The sequence below is a fragment of the Chiloscyllium punctatum genome, chromosome 11 (assembly GCF_047496795.1).
Source record: "Chiloscyllium punctatum isolate Juve2018m chromosome 11, sChiPun1.3, whole genome shotgun sequence".
Classification (NCBI taxonomy): Eukaryota; Metazoa; Chordata; class Chondrichthyes; order Orectolobiformes; family Hemiscylliidae; genus Chiloscyllium; species Chiloscyllium punctatum.
The window spans coordinates 35,983,081-36,002,625 of record NC_092749.1 but is presented as its reverse complement, the minus strand read 5'-3'; the positions used below and the strand labels follow the sequence as shown (position 1 = coordinate 36,002,625).

The 19,545-nt window shown below is 42.2% G+C and overlaps 1 protein-coding gene across 4 annotated transcripts in view; it reads right to left on the bottom strand.

The window, feature by feature from the left end:
- ppm1ba (protein phosphatase, Mg2+/Mn2+ dependent, 1Ba) overlaps positions 1-19,545 on the bottom strand; it is a 200,362-nt gene that overhangs the window by 2,034 nt on the left and 178,783 nt on the right. For 3 of the 4 annotated variants that reach the window (XM_072580621.1, XM_072580619.1, XM_072580620.1), the window contains exon 6: positions 6,366-7,047. The exons of the other annotated variant lie outside the window; for it this stretch is intronic. In XM_072580621.1, the coding sequence (XP_072436722.1) occupies positions 6,799-7,047 (249 nt within the window). In that variant the 3' untranslated portion in view covers positions 6,366-6,798. Of the gene's footprint in view, positions 1-6,365; positions 7,048-19,545 lie in introns of those variants that run through there. 4 annotated transcript variants of the gene reach the window in all.

The window sequence follows — 19,545 nt, the reverse complement described above, 5'->3', positions numbered from 1 at the left end:
TTTTCTGATGCCTTACCTGTTGAATATTTCAAATAAAAAGGAAAGAAAGGGGTTTACATTACTTTTAAAAATTGGAATAGCTTTGCACCAAGTGATAAATGGTGTCTTATATATGAATACACATCATTTAACACCTACCCTTTACAACATGTTAGCTGGATTATTATGCAAATAATAACTAGAGAAAAATGTGGTTAAAATTCAATGTTGACTCAAGCCAAATTGAAACGTGATTACCAGCAACAATACAAATACTGTAAAATACCTTTTATGAAACATTTCAAGAGTTCTAATGTGCTTATCTACAAATATACAATTAATTGTACTATGTAATGTTTCAATATAAATAAGGGTCATAAAATGGTTCCCAGGAGAAATTTTATAACAATTACCAAATTAATCTAATTTTGAATTATATGACACTACATCTTGAGTTAGCTTTGTTCTTCATCAATTTCTGATATCTTTCACTTGCATGGGCAAAAACTTGTTAATTGCAAGAAAAGGAAAGATGAAATCTGTGGCAGGAGGTAGAAAGCATGAAAAAATTAACCCAATGAGCATTTCTTTTAAATTATGAATTAGTACGGTTTAAAGTTTATATATAACATAATATTTCACACACAGGAATGACACAAAATGATTTACAATGTAACTAAATTATAGGTAAGTTTTCGACGATATAGGTTTCAATTTTTCAATAAATAGCCTCTAGATCAAGTGTGCTCAAGCTTGCTAAACGTTTGATGATTTGTATGCTGACACAATCGTATGCTTGCAATATGATGTCTTGACTTGCACAGTCCTCACTAGCGTTCCTTTTCCCTGCAAATTCTGTAGAACATTAAAAACAAATAATGGTACTCATACACATCATTTCGAATTAGAGGCCAGCATATAGCTGATATGTGTAAATTGAAGTTTAAGGTAGTCTTTTAAAAGCAAGTCCTGTTTGCCACAATTCCCGGGGGGGGGGCAGGTACCCCCATTGCATTTTCATTACATTAAACCACTAATCAAAAGGCGATTTTGGAGAAGACTTAAGCTCAGGTTGTAAGTTTGCTCACTGAGATGTTTTGTCACCATGCTAGGAAACATCATCAGTGAGCCTTCAATGAAGCGCTGGTGTTCTGTCCCGCTTGCTATTTGTGCATCTTGGTCTGTTGTGGTGGGTGATATCACTTCCATTTCTTTTTCTGAAAAGTTGGTAAATGGGTTCCAAATCAATATGTTTGGTAACGGAAACCAAAAGAAAAAATGCTGGAAAATCTCAGCAGGTCTGGCAGCATCTGTAAGGAGAGAAAAGCGCTGACGTTTCGAGTCTAACTGACCCTTTGTCAAAGCTGGTTTGTTAACAGAGTTCCAGTTTGAATGCCAGGCCTCTAGGAATTCTTGTGCATGCCTTTGTTTAGCCTGTCCCAATCAAATTGGTGTCCCTCTTTTTTTGTGTATGGCTACTAGTGATAGTTGATCATGGCTTTTGGTGGCTAGCTGGTGCTCATGCATCCTGGTGGCCATCAACACTAAACAACAGCAGACCAAGACAAAGACTAACCCGACAAAAAAAACTGGCCAAGATCTCACACAGCAATAACACAGAGACTTGGATAAAGAACCTGTTGGCACTAACACAGACACAGAAAAGGTCGTCCTAATAGGAGGGGTGCAGACAAAAAGGACTTCCTAGCAGCACTGCAATCCATCCTGAAAGACAACGCACTTAGGGAAGAAATCCAGTAAGCCATTAAACAGATCGTAGAATCATCATGAAACAGAAAGAGAACACCCTCAAAACACTGGAAAGGAAAACCCTGAAAGGACTCAGAAGAGAGAGTCCTACCGGCAGACAGGCGCATGACTGTCATCCTGAACAGAACACAATATATTGAAAAAGCAAACACACTACTCGCCGATACCAAGAGGTGGCGATGGACCTGACTCCACAACTAGAAAACCATATTACAGTATACCCCTAGGAAACTTCATAAGACAGATGAAATTAACAAGACAGACATTTAAACAATGAAACCCAAAGGATCCAATACATCCCATTTCAACAGATTACCAAAAAAAGGTAAATAAACAAGGGGCCCCTCTTAGACCCATAGTCTCACTTCCCAGTACACCGACATACAGGCGAGCTAAGGGACTGCAATGCAAACAGAAACACACAGCAGAAGACTCAAGCCACTTCATCCATTCCACCCAGAAACTCCTCAACATCAAAGACACCAAGGTAGAGGATGAGGCGGCCATGGTTTCCTTCAACATGACTGCCCTATTTAAGTCAATAAACATCACCCGAGCCAGAGAAACACTGACCTCATTCTGCTGGAGGAACCAAGGACACAAACAGTGACAGCACTAACTACATCAGCAAGGACAGCATCCTCAAACTGGTAGACTTGTGCCTCAGAACCCACTTCACCTTCAACAACAAGACCTACAAATAAATCAATGGGACACCTATTGTATCACCAATATCCAAACTCTTAGCAGCAGCAGTTATGCAAAGGTTAGAACGAACAGCCCTTTCCACGATCCACTATGTGGATGACACCTTTGCCATTACAAAAAGCAACAAATTAGAAGAAACCCACAAACAAAAACAACAGCATCCTTACAGTATAAAATTCACCAAAGAGGAAGAGAACAAGACTCCCCTTCTGAGACTTCACAGTAGAACGAAAGCCAATGGAGAGCATCTACAGGAAAACTATGCACACTGACCAGATACTCAACTACAGGAGCAATCATCCCAATACTCACAAACGAAGCTGCATCAGAACATTATTTAAACAAACCACAAAACACTGCAGCACCCAGGAACTATGAGAAACAAAGAAAAAACACCTACACAACGTATTCAGGAACAATGGGTACCTGATATGTGCAGTCCACCAATTCCTGTGCAACAGACATAAACAAGACGACAGAGCACGCCCAGAGACTCTAGGCACACTGCCATTAAATAAAGACATCTTGGGGCTGACGACCAGATTACTCCAGCCCCTCAGCATCATGGTAGCCCACAAATATATCAATACACTGAAACAGCTACTGATGAATTTAAAGGACCCCGTACCAACAACCAGCTAAATGAACATCATAAACTGTTAGGGTGAACAGAAAGGCTGGTAGGTATGGAAAATGCTGGATGACTAAAGAAATTGAGGGTTTGTTTAAGAAAAAGAAGGAAGCACACGTCAGGTAAAGACAGGATAGATCGAGTGAATCCTTAGAAGAGTATAAAGGAAGTAGGAGTATACTTAAGAGGGAAATCAGGAGGGCAAAAAGGGGACATGAGATAGCTTTGGCAAATAGAGTTAAGGAGAATCCAAAGGGTTTTTACAACTACATTAAGGACAAAAGGGTAACTAGGTGGAGGATAGGGCCTCTCGGAGATCGGCAAGGTGGCCTTTGTGTGCAGCCGCAAGAGATGGGGGAGATAGTAAATGAGTATTTTGCACCAGTAATTACTGTGGAAAAGGACATGGAAGATATAGAATGTGGGGAAATAGATGGTGACATCTTGGAAAATGTCCATATTACAGAGGAGGAAGTGCTGGATGTCTTGAAACGCATAAAGTAGATAAATTCCCAGTACCTGATCAGGTGTACCTGAGAACTCTGTGGGAAGCTAGGTAAGTGACTGCTGGGTCAGTTGCTGAGATATTTGTATAATTGATAGTCACAGGTGAAGTGCCGGAAGACTGGAGGTTGGCTAACATGGTGCCACTGTTTAAGATGTGTGGTAAGAACAAGCCATGGAATTATAGACCAGTGAGCCTGACATCGGTGGTGGGCAAGTTGTTGGAGGGAATCCTGAGGGACAGAATTTACATATATTTGGAAAGGCAAGGACTGATTAGGGGATAGTCAACATGGCTTCGTGTATGGGAAATCATGTCTCACAAACTTGATTAAGTTTTCTGAAGAGGTAATAAAGAGGATTGATGAGGGCAGAGTGGTCGACGCCATCTATAGGAACTTCAGTAAGGCGTTCGACAAGGAAGCCCATGGGAGACTGGTTAGCAAGTTTAGATCTCATGGAATACAGGGAGAACTAGCCATTTGGATACAGAACTGGCTCAAAGGTAGAAGACAGAGGATGGTGGTGGAAGGTTGTTTTTCAGACTGGAGGCCTGTGACCAGTGGAGTGCCACACAGAGCGGTGCTGGGTCCACTACTTTCCATCATTTATATAAATGATGGATGTGAGCATAACAGGTACAGTTAGTAAGTTTGCAGATGACACCAAAATTGGAGGTGTAGTGGACAGCGAAGGAGGTTACCTCAGATTACAATGGGATCTTGATCAGATTGGCCAATGGGCTGAGAAGTGACAGATGGAGTTTAATTCAGATAAATGTGAGGTGCTGAATTTTGAGAAAGCAAATCTTAGCCAGACTTATACACTTAATGGTAACGTCCTGGGGAGTGTTACTGAACAAAGAGTCCTTGGAGTGCAGGTTCATAAGTCCTTGAAAGTGGAGTCACAGGTAGGTAGAATAGTGAAGACGACATTTCGTATGCTTTCCTTTATTGGTCAGAGTATTGAGTACAGGAGTTAGGAAGTCAAGTTGCACCACATTGCAGGACATTGGTTAAGCCATCTTTGGAATATTGCATGCAATTCTGGTCTCCTTCCTATTGGAAGAATGTTGTGAAACTTGATAGGGTTCAGAAAAGATTTACAAGGATGTTGCCAGGGTTGGAGGATTTGAGTTATTGAGCGAGGTTGAATAGGCCGGGGCTGTTTGTTTGTGGAGTATCGGAGGCTGAGGGGTGATCTTATACATGTTTATAAAATCATGAGGGTCATGGATAGGATAAATATAGAATGTAGGGAAATAGATGGCGACATCTTGGAAAATGTCCATATTACAGAGGAGGAAGTGCTGGATGTCTTGAAACGCATAAAGACTCCCTGGGGTGGGGGAGTCCAGAACTAGAGGGCATAGGTTTAAGGTGAGAAGGCAAAGATATAAAAGAGACCTAAGGGGTGACTCTTCACACATAGGGTGGTATGTGTATGGAATGAGCTGCCAGAGGAAGTGGTGGAGGCTGGTACAATTGCAACATTTAAAAGGCATTTGGATGGGTATATGAATAGGAAGGGTTTGGAGGGATATGGACCTGGTGCTGGCAGGTGGAACTAGATTGGGTTGAGATATCTGGTCGGCATGGACAAGTTGGAACGAAGGGCCTGTTTCCGTGCTGTACATCTCTATGACTCTATATACAAAATACCCTGCAAAGACTGCGACAAATATTACATTGGACAGATGGGCAGAAAACTAGCCACCAGGAGACATGAGCACTAAATAGCTACCCAAAGACATGACCAACTATCACTAGTATCCATACACAGATGAAGAGGGAAAGCCATTTGATTGGGACAATATATCCATCCTGGGACAGGTAAACAAAGAAACGCACCGGAATTTCTAGAGACCTGGCATTCAAACTGGAACACCATTAACAAACATTTCGATTTGGAACCCATTTACTAACCTCTCAGAAAAAGAACTGGAAGTGATATCGCCCACCACAACAGACCAAGACATAAATAACAAGCGGGGCAGAACACTGGTGCTTCATTGAAGGCTCACTAATGATGTTACCTAGCATGGTGACAAAACGTCTGAGAATAAATCTACCAGTTCAGCATGCAAACTTACAACCTAAAGTAATCGATATACAGGAATTTTTTTAAAAATGCACATATATTAGAAATTTGTGTCTTTCATTTTTTTAGATGAAATGTGCTGTTCTGCTTGCACACCCAATTTCTGAACCATTACCCATATTTTCACACACCGTCCCAAAATAATTTATAGTATACAACTTGGAAAACCATTTAATCAAATCTTTATTGAAAATAATCAACTACTACCTAGTAAAATAACGAGCCTGGTTTAGTCTAAAAGAAATTCGCCAAAATAATTTCTTGAAGTTAGTTATGCATTAGCTCAGAGAGTCTGTGCAGTCTCAAACAATACATAGCTGTGTATGTAGTCTAGGTTATTTCCTAAACAATCTGACAGCTTTGATTATTTTAAAGCAAGATAATCAAAGAAACAGCAACATACATGTAAATGTTTGCACTAAAATCAGAAATGTGTGTAAAACAGTGCACGCACTTAAAATGGGTTTATAAAAATTGAAACTGCAATGTACTGAAATGCACAAATTTGTAGTCATTGCCTGCAGTTTACATCTTTACAATGAAATAGCAGTGCATCCCCAGCCATTTATCAACGTAAAACACGATATCTGGTTTCACGTTTTACTTTGGATATTTATTGTATTGAAGAAAGAATACCCATATTAACATGTAATAACTGCAAGTTAAACAGTGGTCCAGACATGGTATAAAGCTTTATTACACATTCAAATAAAGACAAATCCCCTCTCTGGCTGAATACTGCAAAAAAGCAAAAGCATGCCCATAGTCATTGTTTACAAATAACCAACATTTACAATAAGCATGATGGATTTATCAATATCATAGTACCTGTTCTGAATCATGCATATAATGTGTTTACATTTTTACAACCAAAAAACTGACATGCTACAAATAGGTATTAAAAATTAACTGTCACTGCTTGGGCAGTTATGGTGATCTGACCAAAAAATCTAATCCACAAGCACAAAACACTTTTTTAAAAAAGACATGCAACAGAGGTCACAAATTCACGCAAAGTAATAAATTTTAAAACACAATTGATACACAATGTTTGTATCATTAAGTTTTAAGGGGTTTCTCATTTCTTACTACATCTTCAAATCAGTTCAGTGTACATCATCAGGACGAGTCTCATCAGCCTGCAACCTGGTCTCTGATTCTCTAGCAGGCATTGCTGCACTGGAAGCAGCTTGTTCGGTGGTATTTGCTTCCCCCTGGATCTGAGCTAGCCTGTAACTAGCCAGCATCTCCTCCATTAGATGACGGTAGCTCCCCCTATGATTAATTCTCAATTGTCTGAGTGTCTCGAGCAATTTGCCCGGTCTTGTTCCCCTTTGATCTGCTCCAGTAGGGTCCTTTTCAAGATTCAATACCCCAATGTGAGTAAACAGCCTATAATATTCTTTTAGACTATCAAACTCAAAATTAATTGTCAATAGGAGTTCTCGTGAGTAAATATGCATTAAAATATCTTTGAAACTACAGCTGTACAACAAAACTAATTAGTATTAAGATTAGAGGTACAATTCAATAAACAGGGCTTCAGTTTTAAAGGCCTGCATTGTAGTAGCCTTTTAATAACTGAACTTTCAAAAGGCATTAGCCAATATTAAAACTATCAGTTGATTATATACTAATTTATGGAATTATTTATTGATAAACAGGTTTTAAAAATGCTTCAAATTTAAAAACCTTTTTAGTCAACAATCTGCTTTCAACATGCAATAACCTTACCAGTATTCAAAATAAAGACAAATACTAAATAATATCAAATACCCCATCAGCTTTTCCAAGGCATAATGATTTGGAGCACTAACTACATTAAAATGAATTTTTTTTACTTAGGTTTTCACAGGTATCAGATATTATGAAACAGGCTGTGTCCCAACTGTTTTTTTTTGGTTCAGCATTGGCCTCTGAAGTACATACTCAGCAGTACCTTCCAGAACCAGAAGTCAGTGTTTCAAACAGTATTGGTATACTGATCGCCGTGCATGTACCTTTGCCATGCAGCTTACAGGCAATATTGGTAAGAGGTATTTCTACAGAAACCATCTCAACTGAACACAAGTAGAATTTGCAGCTTTTACTCTGTATCTTACCCTATCCCAGCCCTATTCAAAAAGGGAGGGAGATAAAAAGCAAGTAACTATAGGCTGTTAGCCTAACACCTATCATTGATTCCGGTACTTGTCCGATCATTAGGAAGTAATAGGAGAGCATTTGGAAAATCCATAATCTAATCAAGTTGAGACAGCATGACTTCATGAAATGGAAATCATGTCTGACTAATTTATTACAGTTTGTCGACGAAGTGTTAATGAAAGTGGATGGAGAGGAATCAGTAGACATGTTGTATTTGGACATCCAAAAGATGTATATTAAAGTACTTCACAAAAGGTTAAGTTCATAAGAGTCCATGATGTTGGGGGTTGTATATTGGCATTGATAGAGAATTTGCTCATGAGTAGCTATAAAAGCTGCTACACAAAGTACATTGGGGGTACTTTTGTACAAAACACAAAGCTAGCACAAAGGTACAGAAGGTAATCAAGTATTGGAATGTTGGGCCTTATTTCAAGGAGGTTGGAATAAGAGTAGGGAAATATTACTGCAACTATACAAGGTGCTGGTGTGACATCATCTGGAGTACTGAGAGCAGATTTGGTCCCCTTATTTAAGGAAGATATCATTTCATTGGAGGCAGTTCACAGAAGGTTTACCAGGTTAATCCCTGGTATGGGGGGTGCGGGATTGTCTTATGACCAAAGCTTAGGTTGGGGCTCTACTCGCTGGAGTTGAGAAAAATGGGAGGCATTGAAACATTTAGGATTCTAAGGGGCTTGACAGAAGAAATGATGAGAGGATGTTTCCCCTCAAGGGAGAGTCTAGGACCAAAGGGAATGGTTTCATAATAAAAGAATGGTCAATTTAAGTACAAGTAAATACAGTGTGTGTGCAAATTTCTCTGTACAAGTATTGATTAAACAATTTTATTAGCGTTTTTGATTAGAGATATTCGTAATCAAGGTATTTTAGTAATTACATGATGTGCCCGTTATCATAGTTTCATTCTTACAGGCACTATATATAAAAAAAAACCAAGAACCAAGAATTCCTTCCTTAATATTAAATCATAATATTATAAAAGTTAGTAATTTGCCCCTAATTCCTGCTGGTGCTACTTAAATATAATTTTGTTCATACTTATTTGAGGGTTTATTTTGTTTACAACCTTTCCACTTACATCACAATAATTATTAAACTTCAACATGTGATGCTAAACCCACATTCAATGTACAATGAATAAAGGACTACTTAAGCAGAGTATCACAAGGCTTTGTGACAAAAGTATCGATATCACAGGTTTACATAATTGACCCTAGTTTGCAGTATTTGTTCTGATCACTTAAATATTTATAAGTAGTACTGTAAGATTCATACACAGAAATATCAATAACTCGATAATACACAGAATAAACAAACTTTTCCCTCAAGTTAAAAACATAAAAGCATCAATGGATATCATGTTTTTGGACTTATATATTGTAAAATGTTTCCCAAAATTCTAAGAAATATTTTAGCAATTTTCACAACTATTTCCATTTTCTAAGTGGAAATGGATATTTAATATTGGTTGTTTAAATTTCAAAACAGACTTACCCATTACAAAAAACAGCACATTACAGATCCACCATTAACTCCAATTTTCTTTTTGTCCTTTACTTCTGAAACAATACTTAGGTCTCATGGAAGTTTTACATTTACTCTTTTGTTGAAACAAATCCTTTGAAATCAGTGGTCAAACAACATATGCCACTATTGCCCAATGAATTAGTCACAAGCAAGTGACTAAATGAGAATCTAGGTATGCTTCACTTCTTTTCTGAAGAGGAACTGAAATATTGAGTAACAGACAATGTGATCCTGGTGGGGTCATAATCTTATTGCTCATATTGCATGATATATGTAACTTTTATAAATTTGTTGGTGAAGTGCTAAAATGCAATAAAAATATCAGAATGTTCACAAATTGTGACAAGTTCATCCATAGTGACTCAACGGGGCTTGTTATTTAAACATTTTCTGAAGGCATGTGGCTAAAACATTACTGCCATAGTGACACAGGTAGCTCATCAGCATTCTCAACTGGGCAACACTGGCATATGTGATTAACAGGGAAAACAAGATTCAGAACAAATTAACTGGACTTTGTGATATAAATTATACATTTCTGCTGAATTCTTATGCTCATCAAATTGATACACATCAGGAATGGAAACACAACTTCACGAAAGCAGCAGCAACATTGTCAGACATTTTTCAATCAGACCCAATAACAACATGGAATAAATTCAAACAATAAGTATCAAGACCTGCGGTGTTTTTACTATTCCCCCAGGAAAGCCCTGCTGTCTTCTTACTATTCTCCAAGAAAAGCCTTACCATGTTTTTACTATTCCCCCAGAAAGTCTCCGCTGCAACTCCTACTCCACCCCAGGTCCTAGTTCCCAGCCCTTCAGTATTCTTACTAACCTCCACTGCGCCCCCCCCCACCAAGAAAACCAGAACTCAGCCGGCAACGTCGTTGACGTCACGCGTTACATCACTTCCACCTCCACCCCATGGTGAGTATCATTTCTCTTGGTGACATCAGTCCCCACCTTGTAACCACACCCACTCAAGTGACAGTCTCCGCCCCCACTCCCAGGTCCAAGCTCCCAGTTCTGCAATGTTTTTACTATTCCCCCAGACCTCCTCCTCCTCCTCCGCCGCCCCCCACCTCACCTCACCAAGGATGAGTGTTCAGTCCACAAAGATCTCACCTTCATCCCTCTATGCTCCTGGATTAATGAGTTAGACACACATTTCGACTGAAACATTTCTTCCGCCGCCTCTGGGCCCACCTTTTCAATCAAAACTCCTGCCAAACCCACTGAGGGCCCCTTCTCTTGCCTCCAACACATCCCATCCACCTGGACACCCCATGTTGGCCTGTTACCCACCCTTGACCTCTTCATTTCTAACTGCTTCCATGAAATAGACCGCCTCAACCTGTCCACCCCCCTCACCCACTCCAACCTCCTGCCCTCATAACACGCAGCCCTCCACTCCCACCTCAACATCATCATCTAACCAGCAGACAAAGGGAGTTGGGGGCGGGTGCTGTGGTCATTTGGCACACCAACGTCTACAACCGCTGAAGCCGGGCGCCAACTCACAGACACCTGCTCCTATTGTCCCCTCGATCATGACCTCATCTCCCATCACCAAAGCATCATCTTCCAAACCATCCACAACCTCCAGCTCTGGGGGTCTCCCATCCACAGCCACCAACCTTATCGTCTGCGAACCCCACAACACCCAATTCTACCTCCTACCGAAGATTCACAAACCCAGTTGACCCATTGTCTCAGTCTGTTCCTGTCCCCCTTAGTCCAGGAACTCCCCACCTACATTCAGGACACCATCCACGCCCTTTACCTCTTCAAAGACTTTTGTTTCCCCAGCCCCCCACGGCTTATCTTCACCATGGACATCCCAGTCCATGTAGACATTTATCCACCATGATGAAGGCTTCCAAGCCCTCCTTTTTTTTCCTGTCACACTGTCCCAAGCAGTACCCTTCCACTGACACCCTCATCCACTTGGCTGAACTGGTTCTCACCCTTAACCCTGAACAACTTCTCCTTCCAATCCTCCCATTTCCTCCAAATCAAAGGGGTAACTATGGGCACCCACATCCAGCCACTTTGTCGGGTATATGAAACAGTCCATCTTCCACAGCTACACTGGCACCATCCCCCACCTTTTCCTCAGCTACATCAATGACTGTATTGGCGCTACCTCATTCTTTCACGAGGAACTTCACTATCACCTTCCACCCCGATCTCAAATTTACTTGGACCATCCCCTCACCTTCCTGGACCTCTCCATCTCAATAGACAATAGGTGCAGGAGTAGGCCATTCTGCCCTTCGAGCCTGCACCACCATTCAATATGATCATGGCTGATCATCCTTAATCAGTATCCTGTTCCTGTCTGATCTCCATAACCCTTGATTCCACTATCGTTGAGAGCTCTATCTAACTCTTTATTAAGTACATCCAGAGACTGAGCCTCCACTGCCCTCTGGGGCAGAGCATTCCACACAGCCACCACACTCTGGGTGAAGAAGTTTCTCTTCATCTCTGTCCTAAATGGTTTACCCCATATTTTTAAGCTGTGTCCTCTGGTTCGGCACTCACCCATCAGCGGAAACATGTTTCCTGCCTCCAGAGTGTCCAATCCTTTAATAATCTTAAATGTCTTCATCAGATCCCCTCTCAGTCTTCTAAACTCAAGGGTAAACAAACCCAGTCGCTCCAGTCTTTCAGCGTAAGATAGTCCAGCCATTCCAGGAATTGACCTTGTGAACCTACGCTGCACTCCTTCAATAGCCAGAATGTCTTTCCTCAAATTTGGAGACCAGATCTGCACACAGTACTCCAGGTGTAGTCTCACCAGGGCCCTGTACAGCTGCAGAAGAACCTCTTTGCTTCTATATTCAATCCCTCTTGTTATGAAGGCCAGCATGCTATTGGCTTTCTTCACTACCTGCTATACCTGAATGCTTACCTTCATTGACTGGTGTACAAGAACACCCAGATCTCTTTGTACTGCCCCTTTACCTAAATTGATTCCATTTAGGTAGTAATCTGCCTTCCTGTTCTTGCCACCAAAGTGGATAACCATACATTTATCCACATTAAACTGCATCTGCCATGCATCTGACCACTCACCTAACCTGTCCAGGTCACCCTGTAATCTCCTTACATCCTCCTCACATTTCACCCTGCCACCCAGCTTAGTATCATCAGCAAATTTGCTAATGTTATTACTAATACCATCTTCTATATCATTATCATATTATCAAAAGCTGTGGTCCCAGCACTGATACCTGCAGTACCCCACTGGTCACTGCCTGCCATTCCGAAATTGAGCCATTTATCACTACTCTTTGTTTCCTATCAGCCAACCAATTTTCAATCCAAGTTAGTACTTTGCCCCCAATACCATGCGCCCTAATTTTGCTCACTAACCTCCTATGTGGGACTTTATCAAAAGCTTTCTGAAAGTCCAGGTACACTACATCTGGACTTCCTCGTCCATCTTCAGAGTTACATCCTCAAAAAATTCCAGAAGATTAGTCCAGCGTGATTTCCCCTTCATAAATCCATGCTGACTCTGACCTATCCTATCACTACTATTCAGATGTGTCGTAATTTCATCCTTTATAATAGACGCCAGTATCTTTCCCACCACTGAGGACAGACCAACTGGTCTATAATTTCCTGCTTTCTCTCTCCCACCTTTCTTAAAAAGTGGTACAACATTAGCCACCCTCCAATCCGCAGGAACTGATCCCGAATCTATCGAACTCTGGAAAATAATCACCAACTCATCCACGATTTCTTGAGCCACCTCCTTCAGTACTCTGGGATGTAGACCATCAGGCCCCGGGACTTATCAACCTTCAGACCTAACAGTCTCTCCAACACCAATTCCTGGCAAATATAAATTCCCTTAAGTTCAGGTCCTTCAGCCACTGTTACCTCAGGGAGGTTGCTTGTGTCTTCCCCAGTGAACACAGATCTGAAGTACCAATTCAATTCTTCTCCCATTTCTTTGTTCCCCGTAATCTATTCTCCTGTTTCTGTCTTCAAGGGCCCAATTTTAGTCTTAACCATATTTTTGCCTTTCACATACCTAAAAAAGCTTTTACCATCCTCCTTTATATTTCTGGCCAGTTTACCTTCATTCCTCATTTTTTCTCTGCGTATTTCCTTCTTAGTGCTCCTCTGTTGTTCTTTAAAAGCTTCCCAGTCCTCTGTTTTCCCACTTATCTTTGCTATGCTGTGCCACCGTGTCGCCCACTGTGCCACCGTGGGCGACACGGTGGCACAGTGGGCGACACGGTGGCACAGTGGTTAGCACTGCTGCCTCACAGCGCCAGAGACCCGGGTTCAATTCCCGCCTCAGGCGACTGACTGTGTGGAGTTTGCACGTTCTCCCCGTGTCTGCGTGGGTTTCCTCCAGGTGCTCCGGTTTCCTCCCACAGTCCAAAGATGTGCAGGTTAGGTGAATTAGTCATGCTAAATTGCCTGTAGTGTTAGGTAAGGTGTAGATGTAGATGTAGGGGTATGGGTGGGTTACGCTTCGGCGGGGCGGTGTGGACTTGTTGGGCCGAAGGGCCTGTTTCCACACTGTAAGTAATCTAATCTAATCTAATCTATGTTATACTCTTTCTCTTTTAACTTTATATGTTTCTTAACTTCCCTTGTCAGCCACGGCCACCCCTGCCTCCTCCTAGGATCTTTCTTCCTTTTTGGAATGGACTGATCCTGCATCTTCTGCATTATACACAGAAGATATCCGCCATTGTTCCTCCACTGTCATCCCTGCTAAGGTATTGCACCATTGAACTTTGGCCAGCTCCTCCCTCATAGCTCCATAGTTCCCTTTATTCAACAGAAATATTGTCACTTCCGATTGTACCCTCTCCCTCTCAAATTGCAGATTGAAGCTTATTGTATTATGGTCACTACTTCCCAATGGCTCCTTCACTTCGAGGTCCCTGATCAATTCTGGTTCGTTGCACAATACCAGATCCAGAATTGCCTTCTCACTGGTAGGCTCCAGCACCAGCTGTTCTAAGAATCCATCTCGGAGGCACTCCACAAAGTCTCTTTCTTGAGGTCCAATACCATCCTGATTCTCCCAGTCTACCTGCGTGTTAAAATCCCCCATAACAACTGTAGTAACATCTTTGCGACAGGCCAATTTCAGCTCCTGATTCAACTTACATCCGACATCCAGACTACTGTTTGGGGCCTGTAGATAACTCCCAAGAGGGTCTTTTTACCCTTAGAATTTTTCAGCTTTACCTACACTGACTCTATATCCCCTGATTAGAGGTCCCCCCCACGCAAGGAACTGAATATGCTCCCTTACCAACATGGCCACCCCACTCCCTCTGCCCGTCAGTCTGTCCTTATGATAGCATGTGTAGCCTTGAATATTCATTTCCCAGGCCCTGTCCACTTGAAGCCACATCTCAGTCATCCCCACAATATCGTATCTGACAATTTCCAAAAGAGCCTCAAGCTCATCCATCTTATTTCTAATGCTTCGTGCATTCATGTCTAGTATTTTTAATTTGTTACTGCCCTCACCCTTCCCATCAACTCCTATTTCACTCAACCTTACAGCATGATCCCTTTTTGAGTTTTCTGCTTCATTGATACAGTTGTCTTTCTTGACTTCCCTTGTTCTAACTATCCCTTCAATTTCCTTCTTAAACATCCAGTTTGTCCCCCCCCCCCCCCCCCCCCCCGCTAATTAGTAGCAAACCTGCCTGCCAGAATGCTGGTCCCTAATCTATTAAGGTACAAACCGTCTCTCTTGTATAATTTATACTTACCACAAAACATACCCCAGTAATCCAAGAATTTAAATCCTTGTTTCCTGCACCAGTTCCCCAGCCGCACGTTCAAGTCCATTATCTCCGGTGTTTCTGGCCACACCAGCCCGAGGAACTGAAAGCAAACCGGAGATAACCACCCTGGACGTCCTGCTTTTCAACCTTCTTCCTAGTTCTCCAAAGTCCCGCTGTTGTATGTTCCTCCTCTTCTTCCCGACATCATTTGTGCCGACATGTACCACCACCTCTGGCTCTTCACCTTCGTCCTTGAGGATTTCCTGCATTCTATCTAATGGCTTTAACCCTGGCACCAGGAAGGCAACACACCACCCTTAAGTCCCGCCTGCTGCCACAAAAACCCCGGTCAGTTCCTCTCACTATGGAGTCCCCTATTACCACGGCTCTGTGCGATGTCAGACTCTTCCGCCCTGCCTCCACGCCAACTTTTGCTTGACAGGCCTGGCCGCCTCGCGGACTGGCAGTGTCATCTGTCTCTACTGTTTACAAAAGATTCAACTTGTTCCTGACAGGTACTTCCCCCGGGGTCTCTTGCACCTGTCTCCTCTCTGCCTTCCTCATCCTCTGCTTTCTTCTGCTCTTTTCTGGTATGGTTGGTGTAATAACCTCGCTGAAGGTCTTGTCCAGAAAGATCTCGTTCTCTCGGATGAGCCTGAGGTCCTCGAGTTCTTTCATCAGGGCTGCAATATGCTCTGTCAGTAGCTGAACGTGCAAACACTTTCCACACTTATACGAGCCAGACACACCAGAGTGACCGACTTCCAGACATCTACTAAAATCCCACAGACTCCCAAGCTACCTGGACGACACCTCCTCCCACCCTGCCTCCTGTGAAAAAAACATCCCTTATTCCCAATTCCTCCATCTCCACAGCAGCTATTCCCAGGAGGACCAATTCCACCCCAGAAAATCCCAGATGGCCTCCTTCTTCAAATACTGCAATTTCCCCTCCCACATGGTTGACCATGCCTTCTAGCCCATCTCCTCCACTTCCTGCACCTCTGCCCTTGAACCCCCCTCCCATCCCCAGTCTTCACCTTCCACCTCACCAACTTCTTTTTTACATCGCATCATCCTCCGCCATTTCCACCACCTACAAAACAGATTCCATACGAGGGATATATTTCACTCCCCACCCCCATCAACGTTGCGGAGAGACCATTCCCTCTGCAACTTCTTTGTCAGATCCACACTCCCCACCAACCCTCACCCCACTCCCAGCACCTTCTGTTGTCACCACAGAAAGTGCAAAACCTGCACCCACACTTCACCCCTCACCTCCATTCAAAGCCCCAAAGGATCCTTCCACGTCTGACAGAAATTTACATGTACCCTCACTAATGTCATCTACTGTTTCCATGGCACCCGAAATAGTCTCCTTTACATCAGGGAGACATGACGCCAACTTGCGGATCGTTCCAGAGAACATCTCTGGAACACCCGCACCAACCAACTCCACTGGCCCATGGTTGAATACTCCCCTCCCACTCCACCAAGGACACACAGGTCCTGGGCCTCCTCCATCGCCAAACTCTAATCACCTGATGCTTGGAGGAAGAACGTCTCTTATTCTGCCTTGGGACCGTGCAACCACACGGGATTAATGTAGATTTCACCAGTTTCCTCATTGCCCCTCCCCTGACCTCATCCCAGTCCCAAGCCTCCAACTCTGCACCACCCTCTTGACCTGTCCATCACCTTTCCCATCTAACCACTCCACCCTCCTCTCCAACAGATCATCTACTCCCCCACCTTCATCTACCTATCGTATTCTGAGCTACCTTGCCTCCAGTCCCATCCCTTCCTATTTATCTCTCAGCCGCCCAGCCCACAAGCCTCATTTCTGGTGAAGGGCTTATGCCCGAAACGTCGATTCTTCTGCTCCTTGGTTGCGGCCTGACCTACTGTGCTTTTCCAGCACCACCTCTCGATGAACAAGTATCAAGCCTAAAGTCTGAAGAGCACAGGTATTGTGCCATTACAGAACTCCCTATTCTTGGAATAAATCTCTGATAAGGGGTAGGCCATTTAAGACTTAGATCAGGAGGAAATTCTTCACAGAGGGTGGTGAATCTTTGGAATCCCTGCCCTGGGGAATGTGGAAGTGTAATCATTGAGCATGTACATGGCAGAAATCTATGAATCCCCAGAGACTAATGGCAGCATGGAATCTGGGATATGGAAATAGTGCATGAAAGCGGTTATGAGGTACAGGTATCTGTGCTGGGACAAACGTTTTACAATTTACAATGATACAGATGACTGAAGCGCAAGCCTAATGGCTAACTTTGAAAATAACAAAAATAGGCAGAAAAGTATGTTGTGAAGAAGAAATAAGGAGAATACAGATGATATGGATAGTTGAGTGAGTGGGCAAAAATATGATCGATAAAGTATAGTGTGCGAAAATGTAAAGTTATTCATTTTAGGGAAAAGAATGAAAAGACAGTATTGCACAAATTGAAAACATCTGCATTTACGCATTCTGGTGCCTGAGTCAGAGAAAATTAGTATGTACGTAGGGGAGGCAATGGTCTGGTGGTATCATAGCTGGACTAGTATTCCAGAAACTCAGCTAATGTTCTGGGACCCAGTTCAAATCCCGCCATGGTAAATGGCAGAATTTGAATTCAATCAAATATGTAGAATTCAGAATCTACTGAAGACCACAAAATCATTGTCAGAAAAAACCCATTTAATATTCTTTAAATCCAACATCTTAATTTCGTCCGCAAATCCACAACAATGGGAAGTTCTCCTCCAAGGCATGCACCATCCTGACTTGGAAATAAATCACCATTCTTTCATTGTCACTGAATCATTGGGAGTCTACCTCCAACACATGGACTGCAGCAGTTCAAGGTAGCTCACAACCATCTTCTCAATGAGAGATAAGCAATAAATGGTGGCAGCTCGTCATGTCCATGTAATGTCCTCTTATGATACTTGGAATCTGTGGCACATTTTATGAGGATAGGTGGACAGGCTAAGCCTTCTTTACACAGGTTAGGTGTGGCTTGATTCAAATACATAAAATCCTTGATGGTCATGGCAAGGTGAACATGGAAAGGATGTTTTGTTTCTTATAAAGTTAAAAATCACACAACACCAGGTTATAGTCCAACAAGTTTATCTGGAAGCACTAGATTTAGGAGTGCTGCTCCTTATAGGTGAATCCAGAACTAAGGGGTACTGTTTTAAAATTAATAATCCCCTTTCAAGATATAGATAAGGAGATTTTTTTTGTGCTCTCAGGGTTGTACAGATTTTAAGGCAGGATAGATTCTTGTAAGCCAAAGGAATCAAAAGGTTGAGGGTAAATGGCAGTGTGGAACTCAAAACAAAGATGAGCTATGATCTAATTGCATGGCAGAACAGATTTGATGGCCTAACTGGCCTACTCCTGTTGCTATGTTCTGAAATAAGTTTTTAAATAAGATAGAGAAAGTGAGGATCGCAGATGTTAGAGATCAGAGTCGAGAGTGTGTAGCTGGAAAAGCACAGCAGGTCAAGCAGCATCTGCGAGGGAGAATCATCGTTTCGGGCATAAACCTTTCATCAGGATTCTCCTGCTCCTCTGATACTGCCTGACTACTGTGCTTTTCCAGCACCACACTCTCGACTTTTGAATAAGATGGCCAGTTTGCTGCAGTCTGTTCGAAATCCTAGACAAGTTTGATGCGAGGAACTTTAACTTTCTAAAAACTAAGGTCCCAACTACATTTCATATGGAACTTTAAACTTGTACTTATTGAGACCAGCAACGTTCAAACTGTGCTTTGTTGAAGTCGAATCAAAACGTTTTGTAACTCAAAGCACATTTAGATTTATAATCTAATTTTGACAAATTGTTTTGCTTCAGTGCAACAACTGCTTCCTAAATTAGGAATCTAAATGATTTCTATTTGCATTCAACAAACTGGAGCAAGGAAGTTGTACTACGGCTGTACAGGGCTTCAGTGAAACCACACCTGGGATATTGTTCACAATTTTGGTCTCCTTACCTAAGAAAAGATATACTCGATTCCTTGGATGACAGAATTGTCATGCATGATAGACTGGGTGACTATGTTCACTTGAGTTTTAAAAGAAGAGTAGATCTTCTTGAAAGAAATAAAATTCTGATGGGGGATAGAACAAGGGTTCATGCATTTAGAACTGGGATGATAGGCTTATTCACTCAGAATGGTGAACTTATGGAGCTCTCTACCACAAAGCTGTGGAAGCCAAGACACTAAGTACACTTCAGGAGAAATGAGATTGCCCAACATCAAAGGGTTGTGCAGGACAGAGTGGGAGTACAGTATTGATATAAAGAATCAGCTATGGTTCTGTCAAATTGTGACACAGGCTTGGTGGGGTCAATGGTCTA